Source organism: Enoplosus armatus, chromosome 17 (genome assembly GCF_043641665.1).
Source record: "Enoplosus armatus isolate fEnoArm2 chromosome 17, fEnoArm2.hap1, whole genome shotgun sequence".
Classification (NCBI taxonomy): Eukaryota; Metazoa; Chordata; class Actinopteri; order Centrarchiformes; family Enoplosidae; genus Enoplosus; species Enoplosus armatus.
The window spans coordinates 5,274,080-5,301,254 of NC_092196.1; the positions used below are offsets into that span (position 1 = coordinate 5,274,080).

General features: G+C 42.5%; 1 protein-coding gene and 1 long non-coding RNA gene across 2 annotated transcripts in view; both read left to right on the forward strand.

Annotated features, from left to right (window-relative positions):
* usp43b (ubiquitin specific peptidase 43b) overlaps nt 1-24,787 on the forward strand; it is a 56,027-nt gene extending 31,240 nt beyond the window's left edge. The window contains exons 5-15 of the mRNA XM_070923566.1: nt 170-305; nt 675-819; nt 6,380-6,542; nt 8,632-8,743; nt 15,390-15,493; nt 17,589-17,666; nt 17,792-17,921; nt 19,919-20,264; nt 21,259-21,417; nt 21,843-22,016; nt 23,610-24,787. Of these exons, the coding sequence (XP_070779667.1) occupies nt 170-305; nt 675-819; nt 6,380-6,542; nt 8,632-8,743; nt 15,390-15,493; nt 17,589-17,666; nt 17,792-17,921; nt 19,919-20,264; nt 21,259-21,417; nt 21,843-22,016; nt 23,610-24,787 (2,725 nt within the window). The remainder of the gene's footprint in view (nt 1-169; nt 306-674; nt 820-6,379; nt 6,543-8,631; nt 8,744-15,389; nt 15,494-17,588; nt 17,667-17,791; nt 17,922-19,918; nt 20,265-21,258; nt 21,418-21,842; nt 22,017-23,609) is intronic.
* A 1,037-nt stretch (nt 24,788-25,824) lies between these two features.
* On the forward strand, nt 25,825-26,871 carry LOC139300734 (uncharacterized). The gene is made up of 2 exons (XR_011598851.1): nt 25,825-25,896; nt 26,311-26,871. It is a non-coding gene; the product is annotated as an uncharacterized lncRNA (long non-coding RNA).
* The last annotated feature ends 304 nt before the right edge of the window (nt 26,872-27,175 follow it).

The window sequence follows — 27,175 nt, forward strand, 5'->3', positions numbered from 1 at the left end:
AAGTCCTAATGATCTATTATTAATGTTAAAATGTATTGACTTATTCATGAAAGTCTTCTTTTGTCCCTTCCTGGCCGTAGAGGAGGCTGCAGTAGAAATGGCACAGAAATCAAAACAGAGGCCGTTGTATTTCCCGCCGTCCCTCATTGTGTCTCTTCGTCTGCGGCAGGCCTTTGTGTGTGATTCTGGTGTTCAGCACCAAAGGACAGAGGTACCTGCGGGTCGGGCTGGCTGTGCCTCTGTTTGGCTCTGTGGCCTGCCTGAGGAGGATGGTGGCTGACGAGGGGAAAATCTCCCCAGACCAGGTAACATAAAGCAGGAATAAACACTCTTAGATTTTCCTGTTTTAAACTACTGTAACGGGGCAGCACAACTCAGCTTGGCCGGCAAATGAGTGTGATTAAAGTGATTTGTGGATCTTATTCCGACCTTTCCTTGCATGCCATTGGCTTAGATTTACTCTTGCTCACTTGGCAAAAACACATAAAGCTGGATCTGAGATTAGGGGGAATAATAGTGCAAAGGTTGCTGTTCCATCAGGTGGGTTAAAAGTTCACTCTCGCAGCATTATAAGATTTATGTTGGCACTGGTATAAGGAAACTAACGTGTGTGTGTGTGTGTGTGTGTGTGTGTGTGTGTGTGTGTGTGTGTGTGTGTGTGTGTCCGTCTCCAGGTGATCCTGACAGAGGTTTACTCCACAGGGTTCCAGCGCTCGTTCTTTGATGAGGAGGAGCTGACCAGCATAGCTGAGAATGATGTCATCTACGCTTTCCAGGCTCCGCCCCTCTACATCAGAGGAGGCTCTGCACGGATCTCAGGTAGCTGCATGACTGAAGGTGGTATAACACGCTCTTTTTAGTTACAACATAACACGTTGTCAAACTGGTTTGTGGCTCTGCATTAATGTTTTCCCCTACTTTAATGAGGATGTACACACAGATCTGTAAGCAAACAAAGCAATTTTATTAATTTACTTTGCTTAATGAAACCCTCAGGGAATGCACCTTGCTGCAGGGGGCCCTTTGGGAGCACATTAAGAAGTATATAACTTCACATAGAGCTCTGTGAATTACATTTCCCTCCTGTGCTATCAGATTTATGTCTTCATTTCATCTGTTTTTCAGCTAGTGGTGTAAAATGTGTGCTCAGAAGTACCTCAGTGCATAGTATCCCCTTGTTTCTCGCTTTGTGGTGTAAACAAATAGGGTCTGCTCTGCTGTCCTCTCTCACAGGGCTGTAAGTGTAGTCCCAGCACCATGTCAACACCGCTGTTGTACCTGAAAAATGCGACTTTTAGTGCTTTTAATTTATGTCACTCAATGACCGTGCAGAGCCGTGCTGCCTAAAAGGACCCCCCCCCCACAACAGTCTGGCTGCATGCTGGCACAGTCAAAGAGTCCCTCGGGTTCTCACGGGCTCTCAGCTCGGCCTGCAGGGGTTGGTATGGAAACTCTACATCACCACTCAACACTTCTCTGTCCTGCCTTTCACACTGATATGTTTGCCCTGGGAGAATACATGTTGTCATCTTTAAAGGAACATTGACATCTTTAGGAAATAAGCTCGTTTGCTGTCAGTACATCAATACCAGGCTGATGTCCTCAAAATGTTTCCTTAAATCACAACAGGATGTCACTCATAAACCGTAACAGCAGTTGCTGATGAAACAAACTTGCAAAACTCATCTGCTATAACGTTGCACCACTTCATATGATCTAATACCTCTCCTCCCATCTCCTTTAGTTTTTCTCCTTATGTAACGTTTTTGATGCAAAAAAATCAAACCCAAACCCAAAGTGATGGGATATCAAAAAGGCAGCATTAGCTTGTTTTGATACTTAATTGAAAAGAACATTTTACTTTCCTGATTGATAGATATTCCACAAGCCTCTCCTGAATTATTTACGTACGTGAAGTATTTTCTGCCTCGTTGTTTGTGATTAATGAAAGCCATAAAGATAGCATATGAGGAAACGCTACCATTAAAATATCCTATTAATGTAAAAAAGAATATGCACCTTTTATTACAGTTTTTTTCTATCCAGTCACATCAATGACCTGTAATGCTTTTAGGCTGTCTGGCGCCATTAAAATGTGATCTTTATGCCCTTCTTGTAATTATTAAATCTAAAAGGTCTGATCCCAGAGAGCCCCTTAATTAATTATCCATAAATGCTTAAATGAAAATAAAAATCTGAGTCTTGCGGGTCGGATATGAGATAGAATAACAAACTCTCACCAGGGGTCTCATTAAAGCTAAGCTTGGTAATCTAAGCATTTTTCTTTTACGTGCAGTGGTAATGTTAAGGGAAGGTTATCATGTGGATTATGTCCTTAGGCGTTACATTAAGCCACATGTTAAGTGTGGAGTCTGTAGAGAGCAGCTTCCTGGTTGCTTGGCAAATGCAGAGCCAACACATCTTGTGGACAATTAAAGCAAAAAAGAAATGCGTGGTGAAGTCTGAGGGTAGCCCTGTTTTATTATGCGTGTTTCCTTGTTACTCGTAACACACTTTGATTGATTGAATTTCACTGGCATTCAGTACATTTCAAGGTAACAGTTACTCACACACTTAGATTTAAAACCTCCTGGTGTGAAGGTCTGTAGAAGTAAAGAGCTGTTCAGTGTCTGAATGAGGAAATGAAATACCCTTGGATCATGCCAATGGCAAACCAATGATGACGTGACCTTCCCGCTCCTGACTCCCAGCCTCCCTGCTGTACTGTTAAAATGAATCTCTTACGTCACCTTCTCACCGCTGCATATTCCACCTCTCCTCTCCTCTCTTCTGCCTCATGAGATCATGTTGAGTCACAGGAATATTGGCCGGGCACTATGGCTCTGACCCTACACATCTTGTTGTTGGCAACTGACCGTACGGGTTTCTGAAGTATGAACTTCCCCAAATCCAATAAAGAGAAGGACAGAGCTGCTAACGTTAGCCTAAACTCTGATAGCATCTAAGACCAGCTTTCAGACCAGATCCAGCTCCTCTATTGAAGAAAACAGCAGCTTTAGGTGATTAACAGACTACAAGCCCTTCACTCCTATAGAACTGCAGAGGCATTTTTAACATTGCTTTGACGCCGTTCTTATCTCCTTGGTGATATGAGGACAGTGGAGACACAATGCTGTGCTTGTGTTTGGATTACAGCATGTGCCTTCCATCTGGCAATCAAGTCATCGAGGTTTACATTAAAAATGAATAATGTATAAAGTCTCAAAGCATTGTTCACAAGTTTCATGTGAGAAAGAAGTTCTCTCTGTTTGGGATTTGACGGTTCACTGACAGAAATTAATAAGCACAATATCACTGTGGGGAGAGCTGGTGCCAAGGATGAGACTTGAATATGGGATCAACCTGCCAGAGAATATTTGGAAACAGATAATTGGCTTTCACAGTTAAGTATCCATTTCACATTCTTTTATCTCTGCTACAAACAGAGAACAGGTTCTTCCTCCTCTTCATTCATCGCACAGTTTCCAGTAAAATGAGATCATCCCTTGTACTATATTGGGTTTGGGTCTTGCCTTTTTTTAATGGATTGTTTATTGTTACAATTTTACACGTAATAAACAACAGAGACCGCCGTGAGGTCAAGTGACTCGAGCCCACTCTGTACATTCCTGCCATGAGGAGTTTCATCTATTGCTGCTACAGCATATTGTCATCATGTCAGTAGCTCTTTTCTCCGTGTCAGTGTTTTGGCCATTTTAGTTTCCAAATAATAAGGATATTTCAGGTACAACTGATGTAGAAAATCTGATTGATGAACAGATATACAATGTAGTACAATGGTGGCTGCAAGGAAAAAAAGACTTAAAGTAAAACTGTGTTTGTCCTCAGCTTTCTATCTGCTGCATGCTACTGTAGCACAAAGGACTCTTATGAGTTGAAGACATTTAGTCATTTTTATTAGCCATGCTAGTGCCATCGCTCCAGGTCTATAGGTCAGCCAGTCGAGCCACCGCTAACTAACTGTTTGACGGATTGCTATGAAATTTGGTACAGCCATTCAAGGTGCCCAGAGGAGGAATGCCTTTGGTGATCCTCTAATCTTGTTTACCAAGTGATTTAGATCAAATCAAATATCTGGAAGTATTGCAATATTATTAGCAGAATTTGTTATCTTCATCAGCCTGCCACACGTTGCCAATTTGTGCAAGAAACATTTGTCACAAATACCACAAATCCAGCCAACCCACAGGGGCGGCACTGCTCTGTTCAAACAGGAAGACAATGCAAATGTGACAATTAAGTAATTTGGGAGACAAGACTTTACACATCAGTCACACACACCAAACTTTGAAGTTAGGTCTAACCTGATATCTCACAGCTAGCGATCGTTTATTTTGGAGCACAGATTCATAAAAGCTTCCAATTCTTTTAATAACTGCTTATTGAGTCACATAATCAGTCACTCATCTTTCCTTGGGCAAATTGGTATCATGGATCACATTCTCAGTCCATAAATTAGGTTTTTCCAGAAAGTTATATATTATATCATGTTTCAAAAATCAAAATAGTCAGTCAGATAACGTGCTTCTGTTTGTCCAACAACCTTTTTTGTTCCAAGACCTTGAATATGACTGTGCAGACAGCTAATGGGATTGCGGGGGGGGGGGGGGGGGGGGGGGCTGTAGCTGTGGGTAGAGTAGATCCCTTTAGGGGCAGAGGTGTTTAATTATGGGCTTTCACATAGTCTGGCTGTGTTTAGTCTGGCTCATCCTGTGTGTCTGTTTGACAATGAAAGAAGCCTGAGAGTGTGGAGGAATGATGAATTCACGGGCTCCCGTGGTTTCTCAGAATTAGTTAGAGGCTTTTTGATAACAAGAGATTAGGATGACGAGGTATGTAGGCTAAACAAAGTTAACTTTTGGTGTGGTGTGTGTTTGTGTCGAAGTGTGTGTGTGTGTGTGTGTGTGTGTGTGTTACCCATTTTCACATGGTTGTTTTCACGTGGTGTGCCTTTTTCAGTTTAGCTATGGGAATTGTCCGACACACATCTCATACTTCCACAATGATTCATCCTGTAAAGAAGGTAAAAAAAAAAAAAAATGTCTAGAAACAGTACCGTTTTTGACAGTGAGCTATAAAGAAATGATTTAATGAGCGATGAGAGGTAGGTCTCGTCCCCGGCGTCCCTGTATAAATCTTAGCGCGACAGGCCAGGAGGTGACCTCTGCTATTTACTGCTGTTTCATGAACATGTTTCACTGGGCATTTAAAAGGAGATTTTTCCCCATTTATCATTCCCACAGCTGTCAGAGGTCCCTGCTTATGTAAATTACAGCACATGATTTAAGCAAGTTTTATCTCTCGCTTGATTAAAGCGAAATTAATAAATGAAAAGCTGTGCATACTTACTACTACATACCATCATTACTCTCATTGTCAGGGTCAAGACACTGTGATCAGAGGTGTCATGTTCAAGCTTTGGCGGTTTAAATGTAGACTTTGATTAGTTTTGAATAGGTCTTGCCCATCATACGGTTCACAGCTTAACGTCCTCACACCCCGATTCTTTCTGTGAGAGGAGGGATGTGCCTCCACAGGATCTCAGTAACAGGATGCTCAGCTGTGGCATTTACTTTGTCAGTGATGAATCATGCGTCAGGTGTAAACAACAGTGTTTAATGAAACATTTGGGGAAGGTACAGCCACCGTGGTCAATCAATACCTTCTCATCTGTGCCTGCGAGTCTAATTTACCATGTGATTTATCGCCGTGAACTTCGGAGGGGCTGACCTGCGTGCTAAGCTCAGATGTTGTCAGCTGCGCGGCGAGAACGCAGCTCTGCTGACGTCACGTTTCACGGGGATCTTATAATCTCAGCTTTTCGCTCAGTCACACTCCTCTGAGAGACCAGGGTGGGAATGGGAGAGACGTGATGCTGCTTGGCACCCCACCAGGACAGGATGTGGAGCAGAAGCTGCATCAGATAATACCTCCTGCTGAGAGTGCAGGCAGCCATTGGTCCATCTGTTCTCCCCTCTGAATCACTGTTCCCCAAATAGAAAGCTGCTGTCTCGCCACTTTATATATCTCAATTCTCCTCCTCGCTCCTTGTTAGAGGTGTTAAGTTTAATGATCACATTTTCGGTATGTGAAGTCTGTTCATCTTCCTTTCAAGGAGAGAATTTTGAAATATCACGTACTTCATGCTGTCAGCTATCGCTGTGAAATCTTTGAGAGTAAGGTGTTTACCAAGAGAATGTGAAATTGGTATCTGATCAGCAGGATTTATCGAGAAACTGTGACTGTATCTATAGTAAAGAACGCCCCTCGTTCTCTTCTCTCCTCTTCCTATGGCTCATTTCAGTATCTCTTTCCACTGCCTCTCTCACTTTCTCCTGTGCTCTTCCTCCTCTGCCAGGGTACCATCACAGCCTCCCATCATCCCCATACGCCACTGGTCCTGAGGGTCAGAGGCTACCTCCATCTGGGACGTTGTCGTCAGAGTTCCTCAACCAGGGCATCCCTGTAAAGATCCTGCTGTTGGTGTGCAACGCTGCAGGGGCAGGCCAACAGGCTGTTAGGTAATTATATCTACTAACCTTTCTCAAAGCTCCCGAACGCTGATCGTGCATTATATAATTTATCTAGCCATATATATGTTCAGGACCCTTTTACAGGATTCTTGTTTTAAAACTCGAGACAAAGTTTCCAACAGTTGACTGAGTTTTAGCGTTAGCTTACACAAGCTAGCTTCAGCTGATAAATTCTGCTAACGACAGATGTCATTTCAGCCGACAAAATCCACTAAGAATGAGAACTCTGCTGTTGTTTACTTCCATGTGAAATCGAAGACCCATTGTTTCAAAACATAGTGATACATCAGCAACTGTCATCAGTGTAAACTGTACATGTGCCATGCGAGAACGGAAAGCATGTCAGGCAAAGCACCAGTAACTTGAGGAGGGGTAGGGTGACAATTCCTAGCTTAGCTGCCTTGATCGTCGGTCATTAAGGTTTTGGTTGGTTTCACAGCTTCCCAGCAGATGTGATCTCTATGCACTGTAGCTCAGTCCACATCATATCTAGCCTTGCTCTGGTGGAGCACGTCAAGGTCATGTCAGCTCCCTGTTCCAGAAAAGACTCACATCTCACCGTGAGATGAGTTTCAAATCAATCAACTGAGGAATCTAACATCTGGCGCGATATAGAGATCAGACACTCGTCTGAGTCCAGAGAGATCAATGTAGGTGAGCTCGCCAACACGGCTGTGGGAAAGTCCAATCCCATCCATGTCTCAGTTTCTCCTTCAAACGCCTCACCGTCGTTGATCCAGCCACCCACCTATCTCGCTCTCATCAGATGACAGCTGGAGGACTCTGTCTGTGCCAAGAAAATGACATTGGAGTCACATACTTGTTTCTCGCTTGGGTTGTCTGTAGAATATCATCACAAGTGCATTTTCTGAAAACCAGCAAAGTGTGAAAACTCTCGGTTTCGTTGGTTCGTTGAAACTGTGAAACCAATAGATAGCAGTAGATGGGATTTAATAAAGTTTCACATTTTATGTGTGAAACCCAAATGTTAACTGTTTTTGCATTACTTCTCTCGAAAGTCAGCAATTTGACGTCATGACATTTTACTTCTGTTGCATCTAGATAGCGATGCTCATGTCTGTGGAGGCACATGAGAAATAAATATAGGTCACAGATAATAGATTTCGCTGCATGATCCCATCAAAAATCTCTTAGTGGGAAAATAAAAGATAATATTAATTCAGACTTCTAAATGTATTCACTGTATTCATTTTTAGGTTGGAGGAGTTAAAACATTTGCCGTGGGAATGAGGAGCTGCTAACACAATGTTAAAGGCTGTAAACCACACAGCAAAAGAACAGAGTTGTTTGTCTCTTGTTGCCCACTGAATTAATTGCACTTTAAAGTAATTTTCCCTCCCATTTTGTTGTGTATGTTGTCTCTTCCCGTGTCATGGTCGCTGCAGCTGCTGCTCCTCAGCCACCACAGAATGTTAATGCTTTCCATCCTGAACAGTAAATCCAGCATAATGTATTTTGTGGACCTCCGTGGTGTCTATGTTTGATGTAATGAGAAAATGTAATGACTGATGATTTGTACAGTTTTGTTTAAATGTCTTTAATAATCTAAAAAACATGAGAAACAATTAAATAGAACAAATAATGCCTTTACAGATGCAACAAAGCTTACTCTTCATTCATTAGTCTTCTGTTCCCACTGATTAATCTGCAATTTTACGGCACCCCGTCATCATTCACTGTGCACGTGCCCGTGAGTGTCTTTGTTTGTCTCTTCATGCACATGCATGCTCACATGGTCTCCTACTAATAAATCTCAAGCATACAATGGAGGGCCGCCCTCTATTAAATGTGTATTATCATAAATGTGTCACGTAATCTATCATTTCGGAGGGATGGTTGTCCCTCTCCTCATCATCTATCTTCACTCCTCATTATCTCTCTGTGTCCTTCCCTAGATGTGCTGTAATGAGAATCCAATAATGCTGATAATGTTAATAAATGACTATTTACATTACAATAGGATGAGGAGACGTATGAGCCGCTCGAGGCTAATGTGGAGTGGTTGAGTCAGAGCGTTGTGAGCTGTCATTTTAAACTTTTTTTATTCCTATTCAAGGTTTGGACCTCCGTTCCTAATGAGGGAGGACCGGTCTATTTCCTGGGACCAGCTGCAGCAGAGCATCCTCAGCAAGCTTTATTACCTAATGATCAATGGAGCTCAGGCACAGGTACTGGACATCATTTCATAATTGATCCATGAAATACAGTTTTTTTTTCCTTGGGCCCACTGAAGGGTTTTATCAAAACACAGAGTCAGGAGCTGGTAGGGAGTCAGTGACTCACATACACTCTTTAGTACAGCAGATGCTTGAACCCATGTCCTGCGATTAAACTCAAAGGATCTGCTTTTAGGACAGAAGTACAGTTTTCATTCCAACCTGGACATTACTACTGCCACAACACCTGCTAGAGTGGGGGAACTTATTATTATTATTTATTCTATTTTGTATTCACTGCTACCACAACCGGGAAACCCTTGGACTAAAGTTGCAGTACAGCCCTGTGTAATAAGTCAACAGAAACTGTTCCCTGATGCTTGTAAAACGTATATTTAATGGCCATGTCGTGTGGGCGGGCTTGTCTTGAGCACCGGCTGGAGGCGGAGAGGGGACATGGTTCCCTCCCGCCGTGCCGGCTGGCGCACCTGTTCCGAGACAGGTTTGTTGGCTCGGGACAGAGCAAAGCATGCCCACACAAAGACACTGTGTGGTACAGGTGGGAGAGCTCAGAGCGCCAGCTGGAGGCAGAGAGGGGTTTGGTTTCCTCTCGCCGCACCCACTGGTGCACCAGACCAGAGTCAGGTTAACTGGTTTGGGACCCTCACTCACTGATACACAGAGAGACACTTAGATGGCTGTTCCCTCCTACCATCCGGGCAATTTGTTTCCTGTTTTGTGGATTGATAAACTGATAGATTGTGGACAAAGATTCTTCTCTTGTTTGTGCAGAGAACATTACTTTTGTCCCTTCATCTCCCAGTACAATAGTACTTTTGGCCTGTTGTCTCTGGCTGCGATAGCCCTCTGCCCTCTTTACTGTCAGTATTAAGAGTAAACATTCAGGAAGTCAAAGCTCTTTTCAATGAAGGCTGTTTAACAGACAGTTAATGCGGAGTTCTTCCCTGAAACTGCCAGTGAAAAAGGACTTAAAAATAGGTGAATAACACCACAGGCACAGGAAAGCAATTCATACCACGTTGAATGCTTATTAGCAGTGTGTTGTTAGCCAACCAACAATGAATACAACCAGTGATCCAAATGCAAACAAACTGTCACCAACTAAATGCAGTATTGAGTTACTAATTAACACAGTGCAGATGTTTACTAATACAGTCGACACAGTGGCTTTACTTTTTATTTACAATAATCCCATCAGTGAGTCTAAAAAGACTTTATATTCACAAATTCATCTTTCATTCCCTTGAACCATGCATTGTTCATGACAGTAAGGGCTACTGTATATTTTTAATTGTTATCGTTTATTCTATTTTATATGTTAATAAACCTTTGGTTTATGCGGTCAAACAATTACACATTGGAGCTTTTAATAGTTTCATATCTTTGGGTGCCGCCCTGATGTCACTCTCACAATGAACATTATAATGTATTAGCATATATATTGCTGTGACAGGCTGTAGGGCAGGGTGCAATAATGAGACTTGATTGGGTCAGAGGGTGATGCATGGCTAAAAAAGAAGCATGGTTGGTGTGGCTACTGTACAACACGGGACGTAGTGATACAAATGCAAACAGCTTAGCTTGCTTGAATGCACCCCTGCTGTATGTCACTGTCACATCAATTATTTACTTCAAGCCAAAGGGTCCATTTTCCTGCTTGTCTCTGCTTGCTCTCTTACTTGTACTGTACACTTGCCTGTGCATCAGCATATGATTGTGTGTAGTAGCATGCAGTTAATCATGTAGCCAAACAGATTTCCAATCAGTGTCTCTCCTTTTGTGGAGGCAGCTGACATGCAGCTGCAATAAAGAGCCATATTGAGCGTGGGCTGTACAAGGAAACTGTTGACCAGCTTGCTGCATATTACCTTGAGAAGAAATGTTCCTTGAGAAGTGCCGCAAGAGAGAGGAGGAGAAGAGTCAGGTGCAACATTTTCAGTAACTCTGTTGGAGATCTGTAGTCTCCTTTGTGCCCCATGCTGTCAGCCGTTTAATTAAAACCAGGCTTGTACAGTATAATCAGTTTGCTGGAGCCTACCTCTGCCAAGAAAGGAGCGATGCTCAGAGCAGATGTTTGCTCTAAATCTTTCTTCTTCAGAGTCTGTAGTTTTCTTGCATCAATGAATTGCTCTCACGAGTGGATGTTTCCGCTTCTGCCTAATTTTAGCTTCGGCAAAGATGCAATTCAAAAACAAAAAACACGGCCTCTCTGACAGCCATTTTTCCTGCTACTGACATCGCTTGACATCCTCATTTTAGCAGTGGCTGGCTCGATGCTCACTAAAGCACCCCTCGCAATATAATACACTACAGTACACTGTCTGCACTACTTATATTAACAGTCAGACAAGCAGTCTCGCACAATCACACCTTTTCTAGCTGGACTCTGGTGCAAGCTCGGAATAGGACTGCGTTTTTGTTGAGGGAACACTGAACTGTTTGGATTTGATATGAGATTAGTGGTAAATGAACATAAAATGAACATAATGAAACACTGTCTACTTTTAATGGGTTTTATAATTGGAAATCTTTTGCCTTGTCAGGCACAAACAATGCCACAAACAGTCCTCACCTCACACTACCCTCACTGAACACACGCAAATGATTAACCTTGGTCGAAAGCACGACCAAACATTACACTCTACTCTTGAGTCTCCACCCGTGTCTGTGGTGGAGCCCTCGCGCTCATGCTCTCCTCTGTCAGGATGTTGGGATGTCGTTTCACAGATTTTCTCCTCCCCTTCTCAGGCGTCACCTCGGCAGGGGGTGACATTGCGCAGACCCTGAACCAGATCTCAGTTGCTCGTTCATTCGTTTTTCTTCTCACTCACACTTGATGTCTTTCACACACACACACCGAATAATGTGTTTGCACCCACCGGTTTCTGGTGTTACTCTCACATTTTCCTCTTCATCTGCCTCTACTTGCTGGTAAATAAACATGTACACACAAACATGCATACATATACACACACCACAATATTTTACCGTACAAAGTAATTTGAAAAATTACTAAACCGTATATATCGCAGTGTAGATAGTTAGGATAAGGAAAATAAAAGATGTAAGACCAGACAGGTTTTCATTCTAACATAAACAGGTTTTGCTGAGGTCGCAGGAGCGTAAACTTTCCAAAATCCAATAAAGAGCAGGACAGAGCTGCGAATGTGAGCATACACTGTGATAACGTAACGTATAGTACCGGCATGGGTGTGCTAGTTGTGAATGGGGCTTTTTTTTAACGTAACCTCACAAACTAACATAGTATGAAATGCCGCTGACCTCGGAAGTAACGCTGTAGGTAGAAAAGGCTAGTTAGCCAGACATGCAAACATTTGTAGCTTATGTTAGAGCAGATCAACACACTGTTGAATCCATTCCTCACACTTTTTCTCTTGCATTTTTGGTTTTGGAGAGAGTGACAAAAAGAAACCATCCAAACTCTCTTAAAAGTATCATTCTTACTTGAGCCCCAGGCTACAAAATGTAGAGGAATCCAAAGCTTGACAGGCCTGTCATGAAGCGAAGCTAGGATTGGAGAATCGCTGTTTGGGTGAGGGGTTAGCGCACGGTCAGTTCAACCTGAAATATCAAGCGCATAGACGCGGTGAATCCTCCTGTTGAAGCACTCAGCAGCTTTGCAAACACAACACCTTTGGATGGTGTGGAAATGAATGTATCGTATTTTAAAAGAATCTTCTCCTGTTTTTTGAAACAATGTTTCGGGGAAAAAAATCCTATTCCTGAGACTTTGGAATCCGTCAGACTCTTTGGGTGGTCTTCACATGCACAAACAAGCCTTTCACTGGAGCTCACAGTAAGCCCAAGCAAATCTGTAATGAAAAGAAAACTTATTTTGAGTTTACACTTGTCATCTAGTGTTACGGGGTGGGGGGGGGGGGGGGGGGGGGGTTTATACAGCAGGTTGAAAGTGAACACGCAGAAAAGTTGATGAGTTCTCTGGAAAAGCAACACACGGCACCTAAGCACCACAGGGAAGTCTGATACCTGCAGTGTCCATAAACACATGATGCTGAAACGCTGAGGAGAAGATGATGTAGTCTCAGTCACACGGCTCTGCATGTGTATTCAAAATGAGGGCATGAGAGCAAAATGTTACTTGGGCTAACTGCTGCAGTATCTCAGCAGCTGACTTGTGATACTGATACTTTAAATAGTACTGCATATATTGCACATGTGAGGCAGTAAAGTATTGTGTAACTTCCCCTAAGGGTTATGCATTCCAGTGGGTTCATGCGTTCAGCATATCAATATTGTTGTCTGCTTTGGTGCGCTCCTTGTCATCAGAAAGATCCTGCTGGATCGAGCTTTCCTCACAGGACTCTGAGTGGGTGTTTGTGTTTGAGCTCAGCCAGCAGCTACACACTAGATTTCACTGGAGAGGAAAGAGGAGACCATTTTCATTTCTGCAAAGCGCTCCTTCTTTCCTAAAGCATCTCCAATCTGAGTGGATCTGAGAGTAATATAAGCACGCTTAAAAGAACGAGAAAAAGATATTAGTGCCTTATTTGTTCTTTCTTTTTTCGTCTCAACTCGGGCTTTCCCGTCCTGTCCAAAATGATACGAGAGAGTGGTCAGATTATCCGTGGCTTTATTCATGTTTATGTTTTCTGTAAGATAACACTTTGAATGCAAACAGAACTTTTAACACTGAGCTCCATGTTGAGGTGCTACATGTTGATTCAAGCTGAACTGCTGTGAGCTCAAAATGTCAGGTGCAGGTCTTGGCCTATATTTCATGATGGCCCACTTTGTTCTCCTCTGTCTTTGTGTTGCTTTAGCCTGTTCACAGCTTTAAATGTAAACCCTGAGAGTGTAAAAATATAGCAGTGTTTATATAAACTCACTCCCAATTCATCATTTTTTTAAATAGTTTTGAACAGCTGTCCAAGTATGAGTGGACTAACAAGACTCACAAGTGTCACTAAAAATGTCAACACGGGGAATATTAGTCAAGTTCTTTAAAAGTGTTGGCTGTAAACACTGATTTTCATTGTGTTAATGACGGTTCATTAGCCAAGGCTCAAGCCTTCCACAGACATTCTGAAGCTTTTGGCCACGTTGTGTATGCCCACAGAGACAGATTGATTGGTAGACTGAACAAACCTCATCCCTGGTCACTCCCTTTGATCATGGGAGGCATGAAATGTGAGAAATACCTTCCCCAGTTCATCTGATGCTAGTGGTTAAATGTAAAAACCAATCACTCCTGTTTTGTGTGTTGATAATAAGATTAGGCCTGAAGTCTTAGGTTTTATGATGGGAAGACGGAGGTTGTTAAACATTTCGAGACAGAGAATGATAGTGAAGAAATAGCTCAACGTAGCCTGAAAAGTCTTTTTGCTGTCTAGAAAACTGCATATTCTCAGCTTTGATCAAAAGGGACACATCAGTACTTACACAAACCAGATGAAACTTAACTGTGGTACTCAATCTTCTTAGCACACACACAGATTGGATTCATAAAACCATTTCAGCCCACATTTTTATGGCCCGAAGTCTCCAAACTGAGCAGTCATTTTGACTGATCACAGTAAAAGTCATGAGAAATGTTGCTGCTGCTGCTGCTTCTTCAGGATCCTGAGCTATGTGTTCTCATTTTGCCATAATAATGAAACCATCTCATCATAGTTATGCAAAACCATGATGGGCAAAGAACACCACAAAAGTACAAGCATCAACATTCCTCATAACTTGTTGTGGTGAATCAGTGTGTGCTGGCAGCGCTCATTTCAGACCTTAAGAAAGACTTAATAGTCCACAGCCATGCTAGCAGCTCTGTGAGGCGGAACTTAAGCACAGTGGTGCTTTCAGCTAAATGCTAATGTCAGCATACTAACATGTACACAATGACAATGCTAACATGCTGCTGTTTAGCATCAAAGTTTTGCATGTTAGCATGCTAACATTTGCTAAATAGCACTAAACACAAAGTACAGCTGAGGCTGATGGGAATGTCATTAGTTTTGCAGGAATTTGGTGATAAACCAAAACACGAATGTTCATGACAATTTATCAAATAGTTGTTGAGACATTTCACTGGAAAACACAAACGTCAACCTCGTGGTGGCGCTAGAGGAAAAGTCAGGGGATAACAAAAGTCAGCAGGCTTCATCCTCTGGAGACCGTGAATGTCTGTACAAAGTTTCATGCCAATCCATTCAACAGTTGTTGAGATATTTTAGTCTGGAAGTGGTTGACCAACAGACCAGCCATTATTGCCATCCATAGAGCTAATGCTGCTAGCATGGCTAAAGATGTGAGATAGTTCAGTAAACCTGACACCACATGGAAAAAGACAGTAGCTACCACAGTTCATTGTTTTAATGGTTTATGTGGGTACTTATTTTTCAGCCCTGTTAAGTTGTAGATCTATGGGTTACCTGCATCTTTAGGGAGTCAACCAAACCAGTGTTGAATCCGACATGCCCCACCAGTGTTGAACTGTGATCAACTAAATCAAAGTGAGATCTGAAGGGTCCACAATATTTCAAACTTAAAGTATTTGAGGAGAGGCTTCATGTAGGAAACGTAAAGTCCTGAAAGTTTATAATGTCATTGTTTATACTCTTATAATCCATGGCTTTACAGTGTTTTTGTTGTGCCCGTCTTCCAGAATACCAGAGTGCTGTTCAACATCCGTGTGGTGGGAGGATCATCGTTTTACAGCTACCTGTCACCTCAGGACGGGCGGCCGCTCTGCCACCCTGCTGTCGACAGGTGAGGGTGTCAACAATACACAGAACTAAATTCTGGAGGAGGGCCAATCAGCATGAGCTGGCTCTCAGGGTCTCAAAACACATTCAAACATGTCCTGCTGTTCTGGATGTGTTAATTGATTTTTCCTCTTCATCACCAGAGCTCACCATACGTATAATTGGCATTTCTTAACTTTTATTGGCTTTTGTTCTGCACAGTTTGGGGGGTGTTGATTGCACTCCCTGCTGAATCCTGGATCCTGAAAGCCTGTTAGGACAAATAAAAGTGAATAACCATTCATGCAATAAAAGGCTCTGTATCCTCAGATGCAAGTGTGTCTGGCACATTTCTGAAGCAGATACATATATTACTTCCAAGTATGTATATCCTCCATGTTCTACCTGGTAAATCAGGTGCAAACACTGCAAGGATGACTGTTATCGTTTGAGCTAACTGGCTGTGTGAACACTTCTTTCTTCTATTATTAGACCAGAGGATTATTACATTATTCTAAATGTGTTATTTTGTTGTAGAATTACTGGTATTATGGTCAAAACTTTTAATGCTGAAATGACCCAATGTTCCCAAAGGCTCATTCCAATTTGATCTAATGTAATCAGATTTAATTCAGTTTATAGCTAATCTAATCTAATAGTGTTTCTTGAGAGAGGCTACAGCTACAGGCAGGCAGCCAGTTCCTGAAGACGTAAAAACACGTTACACACTCGTAAGACTGTTAAAGTTGTAAAGTCCAGCCTTTTTTCATGATTGGCGTGGTCGATAAAGATGTTCTGAAGCTGGTGTTTAGTTTCTTATCGTCTTTTTGTGCATACCATATCAACTGTAAAGGTTAGACCTGATTTTACAGCATTGACTTTTCACAAATGCATGTCTGATGGCTTTCACTTGCTGAAGTGAATTGCTGTTTCAAAGGGGCCTTTTGGCAAGGTTTTGAAAGGACTTCCATTTGTGTAGTTGCTAAGAACAGTTCATTCATTCGTTGAATGGTGTTGATGGGGGCAAATGCTTTTGAAATCTTTTGAAAATATGCAGCACACTGTATCCTAGAAACTAATGTAATGATAGTGTTTGAACGCTAATGATTCTGAAATATGCTCTGTTCCCAAGTCAACCCACATCAAACACTAGTAGAAACACTAGAATGTACTATTGCAAGTGTTTTAGTCTTTCTCACTGCCCACCAGACTTTGTAAACTGTCTGAGTCCATGTGTAATGTCATAAACATCACTGTGTTTCTTATACCGAGGACATACTGACGTAATCTCTAGTATGTACTTACCAATTGACTTGTTACAGTTTGCTTATTTTTAGCTGTGCTAGCCGCACAGCTCTGTGGATGGCGATGTCTTTTGGTCAGTCCACCGCTTTGGTGCAAACTGAAATGTCTCAGCAACCTTTTAGATCGATTGCCAAGAAATGTCGTACAGACATTTGTGATTTTTGATGAAATCTCTCCAAAACTGTTGGATGGAATTGCCATGACATTTAGTACAGACATCCATGTCCTCCTCAGGATGGATTGTAATAACTTTGGTGATGCCTTAACTCTTCATCTCGCACCATCATCAGGTCGCAATTTCAATTAGCGCAATACTTTGGATTATGACCAAATACCTTCAAAACTAATGGCATTCCCATCAGCCTCAGCTGTACTTTGTGTTTAATGCTAATTAGCTAATAACTAAGATGGTGACCATGGTAATCATAATTCCTGCTAAACATCAGCATATTGCTCATCATATACACTTCACATAAACAAAACAAAAAGCATGAGCATGTTAGCATGCTGATTTTAGCCCAGAGCACTACTGTTCCTAAGTAAAGTGAATAGTGTCACATATATCACATTTGAGTGAAAACGGGTGTGTTAATAGACATGAAGCCATCCATGCCTCACTGTGGTAATGCTGACACCTAGTGGTTTAAAAGCCTCAATGCAAGTGCACTCAAATGCCTCTAATATGGTTGTATAGTACATGCCTCACAGCTCACAGTATGGTTGGATTAAAACAGGTAGTCTTGTACCAGTTAATGGGATTTGTACAGAAGCTCCTTCCTCTACGCTGGGTGACCTTTCACCTTTACGTCTTTCAGAGTTCTGAAGCTCTGCGGCTCAGGAGGACCTCCCCATGTGAAGCTCATCATCGAGTGGGAACACCGAATCAAAGACTGGTCAGTTTGTTGTCTGCTACAGACCACCACCTGTTTACTTAGTCTATAATCTTTCTCTATTAACCCGACACACGACTACTCTTTGCATGTTTTATATAACCTCCCCTTCGTGTCCCGGGCCACAGCTTGTTTGGTAACATCCAGGAGGAGGTGGTGAAGGACGCAGAGAGTGTGAGGAATCAGCAGCAGCAGCACGTCCAACAGTACAGCTGCACCTTGGATGAGTGCTTCCAGCTGTACACCAAAGAGGAACAGGTTATCATTTATATATATCATCTGTTATCATTTCATACCTGCAGCAACCAGTGGCTCCATTAAGAGCCTAGTTTATCAAGCCCACCTAATGTCATGTTAATGTTGGTGTTACTGTGTCTTCAGAGTAAGCAGGCGGATGCAGCAGTGATGTGACGAAAATAACATGCATCTCTATCATTATGTTATCATAGTGACAGCCGTTTTTGCCATTCTGCAGCAGCTATTATTATTGATAAGGCATTTTATTCTGGTGACTCTGAGCTAATCTCTCCAGAACAGATTTTTGAACAGGAACAGTGTGAAATAGTTTTATGTGTACAGTATACACAATGGATGCAGAGTTTAAGATCTTTAGTTAATTTGAGGCTTGGATATGTTACCAATAGATTTGAGTTTTTCTCAACTTTAATTTTTCATTTAATTTATGTATAAAATGCTTTTATGATAAACATAGTTGATATGGCATATTTGCCACTTTCCATCAAACAGCAATAGCGCAGGGATGTATAAAGAAATAGATAAATCTAGACAAATAGTAAATTGTACAAACAAATCATAATATTGGAATGGTTGGATGATTATTCATTTAAGGCATTCTGTTATTTATCACCCCAACCTGGACCGAACCACCATATTTCTAATAGTGAATACCTCTGAAATGAAGCAAAATGAATGAGGGACTGTGCTACTAATATTTTATTATTGTTAATACAGTATAGAAAGCAACAAGTATACAGTAAAAGAACCTTATCACCAAGAGCACATTACAGTTCACACAGTTCCCTTTACCAACATGCAGCTCTTGTACCAGAACACTGACAACATTTGTCTCCCACCAAGAAATCTTTGTCACTCATTACACAGTGACCGGAAAAAACACAATGCTAACTAGCGGTAGCATTACAATATGCCTCACTGTCGGCTTTGAAGCGCGCACTTTGTGTCAAGCAATCAATAGTTATGCACAGTTTAGTCCCCGTTGACTGCTGTCGTGCTGAGTGTGTGCCACTTTTATTGCTGTTGTTGTTACCTCGTGTCACCACAAAGTGGCGCTGCAGGCACAGAGACGGCTCTGCTCTCAGTCTGTACTCAGTCCAGGCTTGCTGATGCTGCTCATGTAGCCTTTAGTTGCTCATGTAGCCTTTAGTTGCTCATATGTATGGCTGATAAACAGACACTCAAGATGGTAATTATACACTGTGTGTGTCTGTTTACATCCACATTTTTTTTTAGCATTTTTTTTTTGTTGTGTTTTTTAAGGATCCCACACTTTGCAAATTATTAATAATGTTAGCCATAAATACTGCAATCACAATATTAGCATTTCTCTCACAACTTGTAAGTGGGACATCTGTGAGACTGCTGTCAAAGTAAGCGTTACTTTCTATCTAAGCCTCAAAAGATGAAGACATAACATCATAATTATCTTATCTCTTCTTTTCTTTTCTTTTTTAAATTATTATTGTTATTATTATTATTATTATTATTATTATTATTATTGTTATTGGGGCTTTTTTGCCTTTAATAGTGACAGGACAGGTGGGAGATAGAGAGGGGATGACATGCAGCAAAGGGCCAGGCGAATCAAACAGGGCGCCCCAATATCTCTTTTTTTTTTTTTTAGTCCAGAAGTCACCTGAACTCCCACACACAACATGAGTTATATTTCACTTTCCTTGTGTCAGGATGAATCCTGAATGACCTTGTTGAATAGAGTGACTCATCCCTACCCTGTAGTCAAGTGGGTATTCAGATGGAGGTGGGATAAGTGAACAAAACTAGTAGCTATAGCAACAGCTGCAACATGGACTTCCTGTTTCAAGAAAAGCTGATTAGGACTGTGAATTTCTAAGGTTCAGTCATACACCATTTCCAAGAATATAATGAAGTGGAATAAGAAAGGAGGTTCAGATTTGATTTGATTTGATTTGATTTGTCTGGAGGTGGAGTAGAAGAGTCTTATCTTATTTTGCCCTTGTCTCCCTCTTCCCCACCAGCTTGCCCCAGATGATGCCTGGAAGTGCCCCCACTGTAAGCAGCTGCAGCAGGGCATGGTGAAGATGAGCCTGTGGACGCTCCCGGACATCCTCATCCTCCACCTGAAGCGCTTCAGGCAGGTGGGAGAGCGGAGGAACAAGCTCACCACGTTTGTGCATTTTCCCCTGGCGGGCCTGGACATGACGCCCCACATGGTGAACCGCAACCACGGCACCCATCAGCCCCCCACTCTCCAGCCGGGCTGGAAACAGTCCCGACGACCTGACCTGGCTCCCCCCGACTTCCTGTACGACCTGTATGCTGTGTGCAACCACCATGGAGGAATGCACGGCGGGCATTACACAGGTCTGAATAACTAAGACCTGTAGTAATAATAATAATAATAATAATAATAATAACTTGGAACAAATTAATAAGATAAAATAAGGAGGATAAGCCTTACAGCTGAGGGGCTCAGACAGCAAAGGCCCGGTCATCATTAGTGACAAGGCAAGATTTTGGAACCACTGGACTCCTGGCAGCAGTGTGTTGTACCAACTGAGGTCTGAAGCGAATTGCAGTCGCAAAACGAATGCATAAAAGCATGGCTGAACTTCTCTAGATGCCAACGAAAGGAATGATCTAATCTTTGTTGAATGTCTCAGATGAACAAAACAACTTCAGTCACCTCAGCGTCAAAAGACAGCTCTCAAAAAGGACGCCCGAACTACTGCCCTAACCATTATTAGAGAAGGCGAGAGTGTGTTACTAATGGCAGTGCTGAGGCCTGAAAAGGAAATTATAATAATTTGGAGTCATTTATTTAATCATTCAACAGGAAATTTTTAGACATCCAGTTGATTTCAGCAAGGCAAGACGTAATGCAGGGCACATCGGTGGTACCAGGCTTTATCAGGACATACAGTTGGTTTTATGTTTACCCCATGGGTAGCATGTAGATGGTCCCCCTCAGGGACCCCACAAAAGGGCAGTGTAGGCACAGCACAGGCAGTGCTGATAAAATGATTTGTTTTAGGTATATTGGAGTTTAACTAAGCCTTCATATTAGGTAAGACCTAATATGTTGAGAGTGACAACCAATTACCTTATCTTCTTGAGAGTGACAACCAATTACCTTATCTTCTTGAGAGTGACAACCAATCAAAAATAAATGACATAGGACTGTGACAATAGTCAGGCTATATTAAAAACAAGTGGGAATGCAGTCTGAAGGATGTAGGTCATTGCCCTAAAAACATTTTTCCACAAGTCTCCTTGCCACATTGACATGAATCAGTGGCCTTTTAACATTTTCTGTCACTTATCTTCTTATCTTCTTGCATTGCTGTTGTGATTGCAGCCTTCTGCAGGAACTCTGTGGATGGCCAGTGGTACAGTTATGATGACAGCAGCGCTGAGCCGGTTCCAGAGGCGGAGGTGTGCACACGTGGAGCCTACATCCTCTTCTATCAGAGGAGACACACCATCCCCCCTTGGTCTGCCAGTTCCTCAGTCACCGGTGAGTCCTTTCAGATTCTCTGTAGCGGCCTGTGATATAGTCTGGCTATACATCCTTTTGACTAGATGTATAAGTAATGGAGGAACTGTGGGAGTATTGTTTCATGTACAGCATCAGTGTGCATTTTCAGTGTGATCTCAGTCACTATTTTTAGCATTCATCTTCATGGTTTCAGCATAATGAGGGTGTTCACAGATGGATGGAAATTATGATACCCTGTGATTACATAGATTTCCTTTTGCGGTGTGGATGAAGGAAGGTTTCTTCACTCTCGCCATTACTTTTGTGAGGACAATAGACGGTGCTGTGGGAGGCCTTGAGTTATATTCTGGTGCACATGTTTGTGACTGTCCGTGGCTCCATTTTGGATAAATTGCTGTGCAAAAAAACACAAACTCTGATCTCTTCTTTGGTTCTTTTTGCAGGTTCCACCAGCTCATCCACCTCTGACCACTGGCTGGTCCGACTGGCGGGGGGCAGTAAGAGGGGCAGTGTGGTGTCAGGAGGACCCATCCCTGGACCCCCGGGGCCCACACAGGCCCCAGAGTCTCCTGAGCTGCCAGTGTTTGGAGACGAACCCTCCAAAACAGTAGAAACAAGTAGGTATCTAGAGTAGCATGTATAGTATGTTTTAATTGTCTTGACACTGCTGCACATAGAAAACACTTAAAAGTGTTTAGTATAGGCAAATCTGATTTCATGCTGCACACAAGGTGCAGCCTGTTGACTGCAACTCTTCATCTAACAGCTCACTGTGGCCTCTTCTTCTTGTTCCGTTACTCTTCATTACAACAACAATATTTAAAACTGATCCCAGAGTGACGATCACTGTCAGCGCTAACCTCTGTGGCACACACATTGCGTTTCCTGCATCTGCCTCACAATTAAAGTCACCCTGTGTTTCACCATTTGAACACTTTTAATGTGAACTAGCAGCAGTAGGAAATGGTCTGTTAGCATTAGCAGTAACGTTGGATCATTTCCTGTCAATCTGTCCTGCATGTGAAAACAATTTGCATCTAGTGCCGGAATGGCGGACTCCGCCACTAATGATGAAAACTACTATATAGAGAGGTGATTACAGAATGTAAACATCATTGAATGGTTATTGCAAAAAATGCCAATTATAAATAATCAAAAACGGAGTTAAATTTCATGAAAATCTTAAGGCTTTTAACTATATACGTTGTCGTTTTCCGTGAATAAGCAATAAGCAAGTGAACAAGACAACCACATAATATTCTGTATGGCTTGGTCAGTCCAATGCCGTGAAATATGTATTTTTACAATGTTATATTGTTACAATACTACATTTGATGTAGTCTAATAGTCTTTAGAGGTCTTTTTTTGCCTCAAAGTGAATTAAAATGTTCTTCAGTTGTAAAATATTTCATCCTGAATATTTAACTCCATGCTTGTTTATTTTATGTATTTGCATACAATTATACCAATAGTTCACTAGCTATTCAGGTTCAGGTTACTTTATTTGTACCTTGGTTTGCAGTAGACAAGGCATCCATCTTGGTACACAATAGACGAGCATGATGAAAGTATTCAAGGCTCCAGTAATCAGGACATAAAAAGAGAGAGAAAAACAACATTAAAAAGACCACTGAAATGAAAACAATAAAATAAATAACCACTAGCGATGTTGCTACAACTTGTTGAGCTGAGTGATAGCTGCTGGAACAAAGCTGCTTTCATCCCGCTTTGCTCTATAGCATGGGACTATCTGGCGTACGGGGACTCTACTAGACCATTTAACAATTTGATCCAGAGAGTTCCTGTCCTTCAAAGATAGGTTTCCAAACTATGACACCAAAGAAAAACATAAAATCAATTCAATGAAAACATGATAGAATAAGGTCATCGTGGTTTTGTCAACGTGGAAAGAGGCCAGTTTAAAAAGTAAGTTAAAACAAAGTGACTGGCATCCTCTACTCATCTGTGTGGCCTATAAGCAAACTGCATGGGATCAAGTTTTCATTAAGATTTAAGACCAGTGTTTCAAAGGTTTTTATTCAAATCATTAAGAGTTTTGGGGCAACTGGATTTGGGAACAGGGACCACCACAGCATCCTTCCAAACCTTAGGCTATCAATGATAAATCAATTTGAAAGCATACTATAAGTAAGTATTAAGTAGTAAGCATCGTAGTAGTATGTAATAACATATCGTGTCTTTTCCTCTAGATGGGTTTGGAGCCAAGCCGTTTGTCCGTGGGACCCAAGGCCGGAGTGTAAGCATGAGATCACCAACTAAGCCCAAGGAGACTCTGAGCAAAGTTCTGCCACTGCGATGGTCTTTTGGCTCCAAGGACCGCATTAAACACCCAGTCCAGACCCAGCCTGGAGAGCTGGTGGAGTACCTGGAGTCTGGGCGGCGGCCACGATGTACCAAAGACCCTATCATAACGCTGGTGGCCACCCCACCACAAAGGAATGCCCAGGGAAGAGCCTTTGAAGTGGGACAGGACTGCAGTTCACCTAGCGGTAGCAGTCTCAGTTGTACGGACAGACCCAGCTCTGACACTTGTTACTCCCCCAAAATACCAGAGGGGCAGAGCAGACCTTGTGTGGAGAGAAGCATCGGCCAGGGAGTCGGTAACAGCAGCAATGTCAAAGCCAGGGATTATGGTTCTCTGAGGCAGAGGTCATCTAAGAGAGTGAGGCAGGACCAGGGCAGGACCCTGGACCTCCAGCTTCAGCTTCAGAGAGGGGCCCTTCTAGTGGGTCATATCAGCCACAGTGCACCTCCAAGCAGAGATTCCACATTGAGAAGGACCAAGGTCCAGACAGGGGTGACCTCAAGGGCACAAAAAGACTTGTTACAAATGGTCATTCAACCGGAGGACAGGAGGGGGCAGAGGGGACAGGAGGGTCGCAGCCACGACAGCCTCTTGTCTTTCTTCAAACCTGGTTTCATGAAGAAAGACCTTTCTGGGTCACCAATCAGGGGGCAAGACAGGCGTATGAACGGCCAAGGACAACTGGGGAAGCTAGCAAGCAGTCACTTAGCAGAGCTGTCCCTCTCCAATGGAACGCTGACCACAGTGGCACCGGAAGAGAGGAAGACCAGCGCCATTCAGAGCTGCGACAGCCACAACTGCAAAGTACACCTGGTCAACGGAAAGGCTGGGAACCATGAGCCGGTGGACATTAAGCGCGCTCACAGCTCCAGTAACATCCAGACCAAGCTGGATCTGACATTTCGCAGGTGCGCCTCCCTGCAGAGGAACGGCGAAGTGATGGCCCGTCCGGCCCACCGCATCCTGCTGTCCGACAAGCCCAGCTACGCCACTCTGCAGCGGACCCGATACAGTACCACCTCCCTGGGTAGGCACAGACCCCTCCCCAAGTCCTGTTTCTGAGCCCTGTGCTAAGCTAGATACAGAATTACCTCGAGCCGTCGAGGCTTTGGCTGGTGTCGACTAAATTAGAGCACGGGGTTTGAATTTTGCTCTGGTAAACAAAGACATAATGACGATGTCAACAGGATGTGATTGGGAAGCTTCCCCACTGATGTCATTAGTCGTGACAGTGTGGCACGAGTTCAGGCTTTTGAATTGCAATAAATGCAGCCTCACTTTTCAATTCCAAGCTAAGTCTGTTTTATTATTTAGTATTTTCTTCTTATTAATGTTAATCCGAGTGATTGCTTCAGTGACTGGTTGCCATGTGACTGACGGCTTTGTTTTGTTCTTTGTCTCATCATTAGTGCCTCTGTGACAGCCCAGACTGACTGTTGAACACAAGGACCTCTCTACTGATTTGTACACACGGCACCCAGAGAAGCTGCCAGCAGGAGGCGTCGCTGGAAAGAAAGTATAAAATCCTCTCGCTCCCCTTCATAGTACTGTTATCAGTTCTTACCTGTGTGTGTCTTAAACTAAATCTATGCAGAGTTGAATTTACTGAGGAGGAACACTGCTGTAATGTGACTTTTAGTTTTTCCTCGTTTCGTTCTACAAAGCAGTCCGCTGTTGGCACACGGTTTTATTTTTTGCGTTGAGGGTGATTTGATGAATTTGCTTGTTTTCAGTTCATTATACTTTCATAAAACCAACATCTGCTCGGATGGAAGTCAGCCTAACGTGCATCGGAATACATTCAGAATATACCATTCGCAGATAATGGGCTAAAACACAGCAGAAAGTACTAACACCTGCACTGTAAATTGACTGCTATAACAGCATACCTTATTTTCTCTGTCATTTACTATCATTTTAGTGTGATATATATTTCCAATGCACTTTCTTTTTTTGCTACATGACCAGAGCTTACATGCTAAGTTACATTGCTAATGTAGGGGCGATTACACTGAACCAAAATTGACAAGAAGATGTTTTTCTTTCTGTGTTTCAGGCATTGACTGATAAGACAAATAACCTGCAACTTGTAACCAACAGATTACTGAGGTGTACGAGAGCTTTGAGGATGCACAGTAGTTGAAATAAGTGAAGGAAATCTCTTTCAAAAGGTAACATGGAGGAGTTCGAAATTGCTTTTTAACCTACGGGTTTTTTGTTCTCATGTGTTCTGTGGATGGATGATGAAGAGCTTTGGCTACGTCTGAAAACGGCAGGTGGGGTTGTTCTGACTAAAAAAAAAAGATATTAACCACCCGAAATGCTTTCAGAGCAATAAAAGAGGGATTTTTTTTAGTATTTCCACCTCTGCTGAGCGGGAATGTGAATCGATGTCTCTTTCACTGAAGTCCGGTTTGAGTTCTCACGGATACATTGACAACATTGATAACACCAGATGCAAAAGCAAAGCTCTGTTGGAAGCAGGGATCGAACAGAGGATTGGCACCACGCGCTCACACACACAATTATTCTTTCTCTGCAGCCGCTGGAGTCCTAACGGTAATCATGCTTTGTCACATTCACAGAAACTGTAATAAAGTCGACGCCACAGAGAGATCCATGTCACTGCAGCTGCAGCCTATGTCATGTATATTTAATTCACAGTCTGTCATCGGTCATATTCACCCTTTCTGTATCCGCACACAGCTCTTTTGTTTACTTCTGTGAATGTGTCACCGGGGATTATTAGGGAATGTAAACGTGAGAGTCCTGATTGTTTGCCTACACTGTAACTGTCATGTCCTTTAACATCACTGTCTAACAACACTCTTTACCAAAATGAAATGATAGTACGCAAAGGATGTTTCTGAGACATTACTTGGGAAATATGGCTATATTATATTTTATTATTAACTTTTTTAAAAGTCTACATTTTGTACCTGATGTGTAATTATGTAATTTAAGTACCAGATTAAAACTGTATGTTTGAGGTTACTGTATGAGGTCAGATTAATACATACTGTAAGTGGGGTTGAATTGGACACAACACACGGAGAAGTCCCTGTACTGGACTGTCTATAACGTCTGCTTAATGTACTGCAAGTTTTATGGATTGCAAATAAAACACAGCTTTTCTCACAAATGAACTCAGCGCAGCTGAATGATTTATGGCCGAGGTTCAGCCCGTCTCATCATGCTTATATCTGGCGGTGAGCTGCAGCGTGGTTTTAGGATTCAAGACCGGTGTGCTTCGTGTTAGTGAATTGAGAGCAGCACTCCACAAGCTCGCACAAAGGCTTGTTTCCCTGAAACACGGGTGAAGTGAGGCCAGAGTACCGAGAGATTTCATGGCTTTTGAGAGTGCAGCCTCTGCTTGATGTGTAACCATGGTGTTTGAATGAACGATGTGTATGAGAGTAGATCCAATTCAAGGGAAGTTGCCGAGAACAC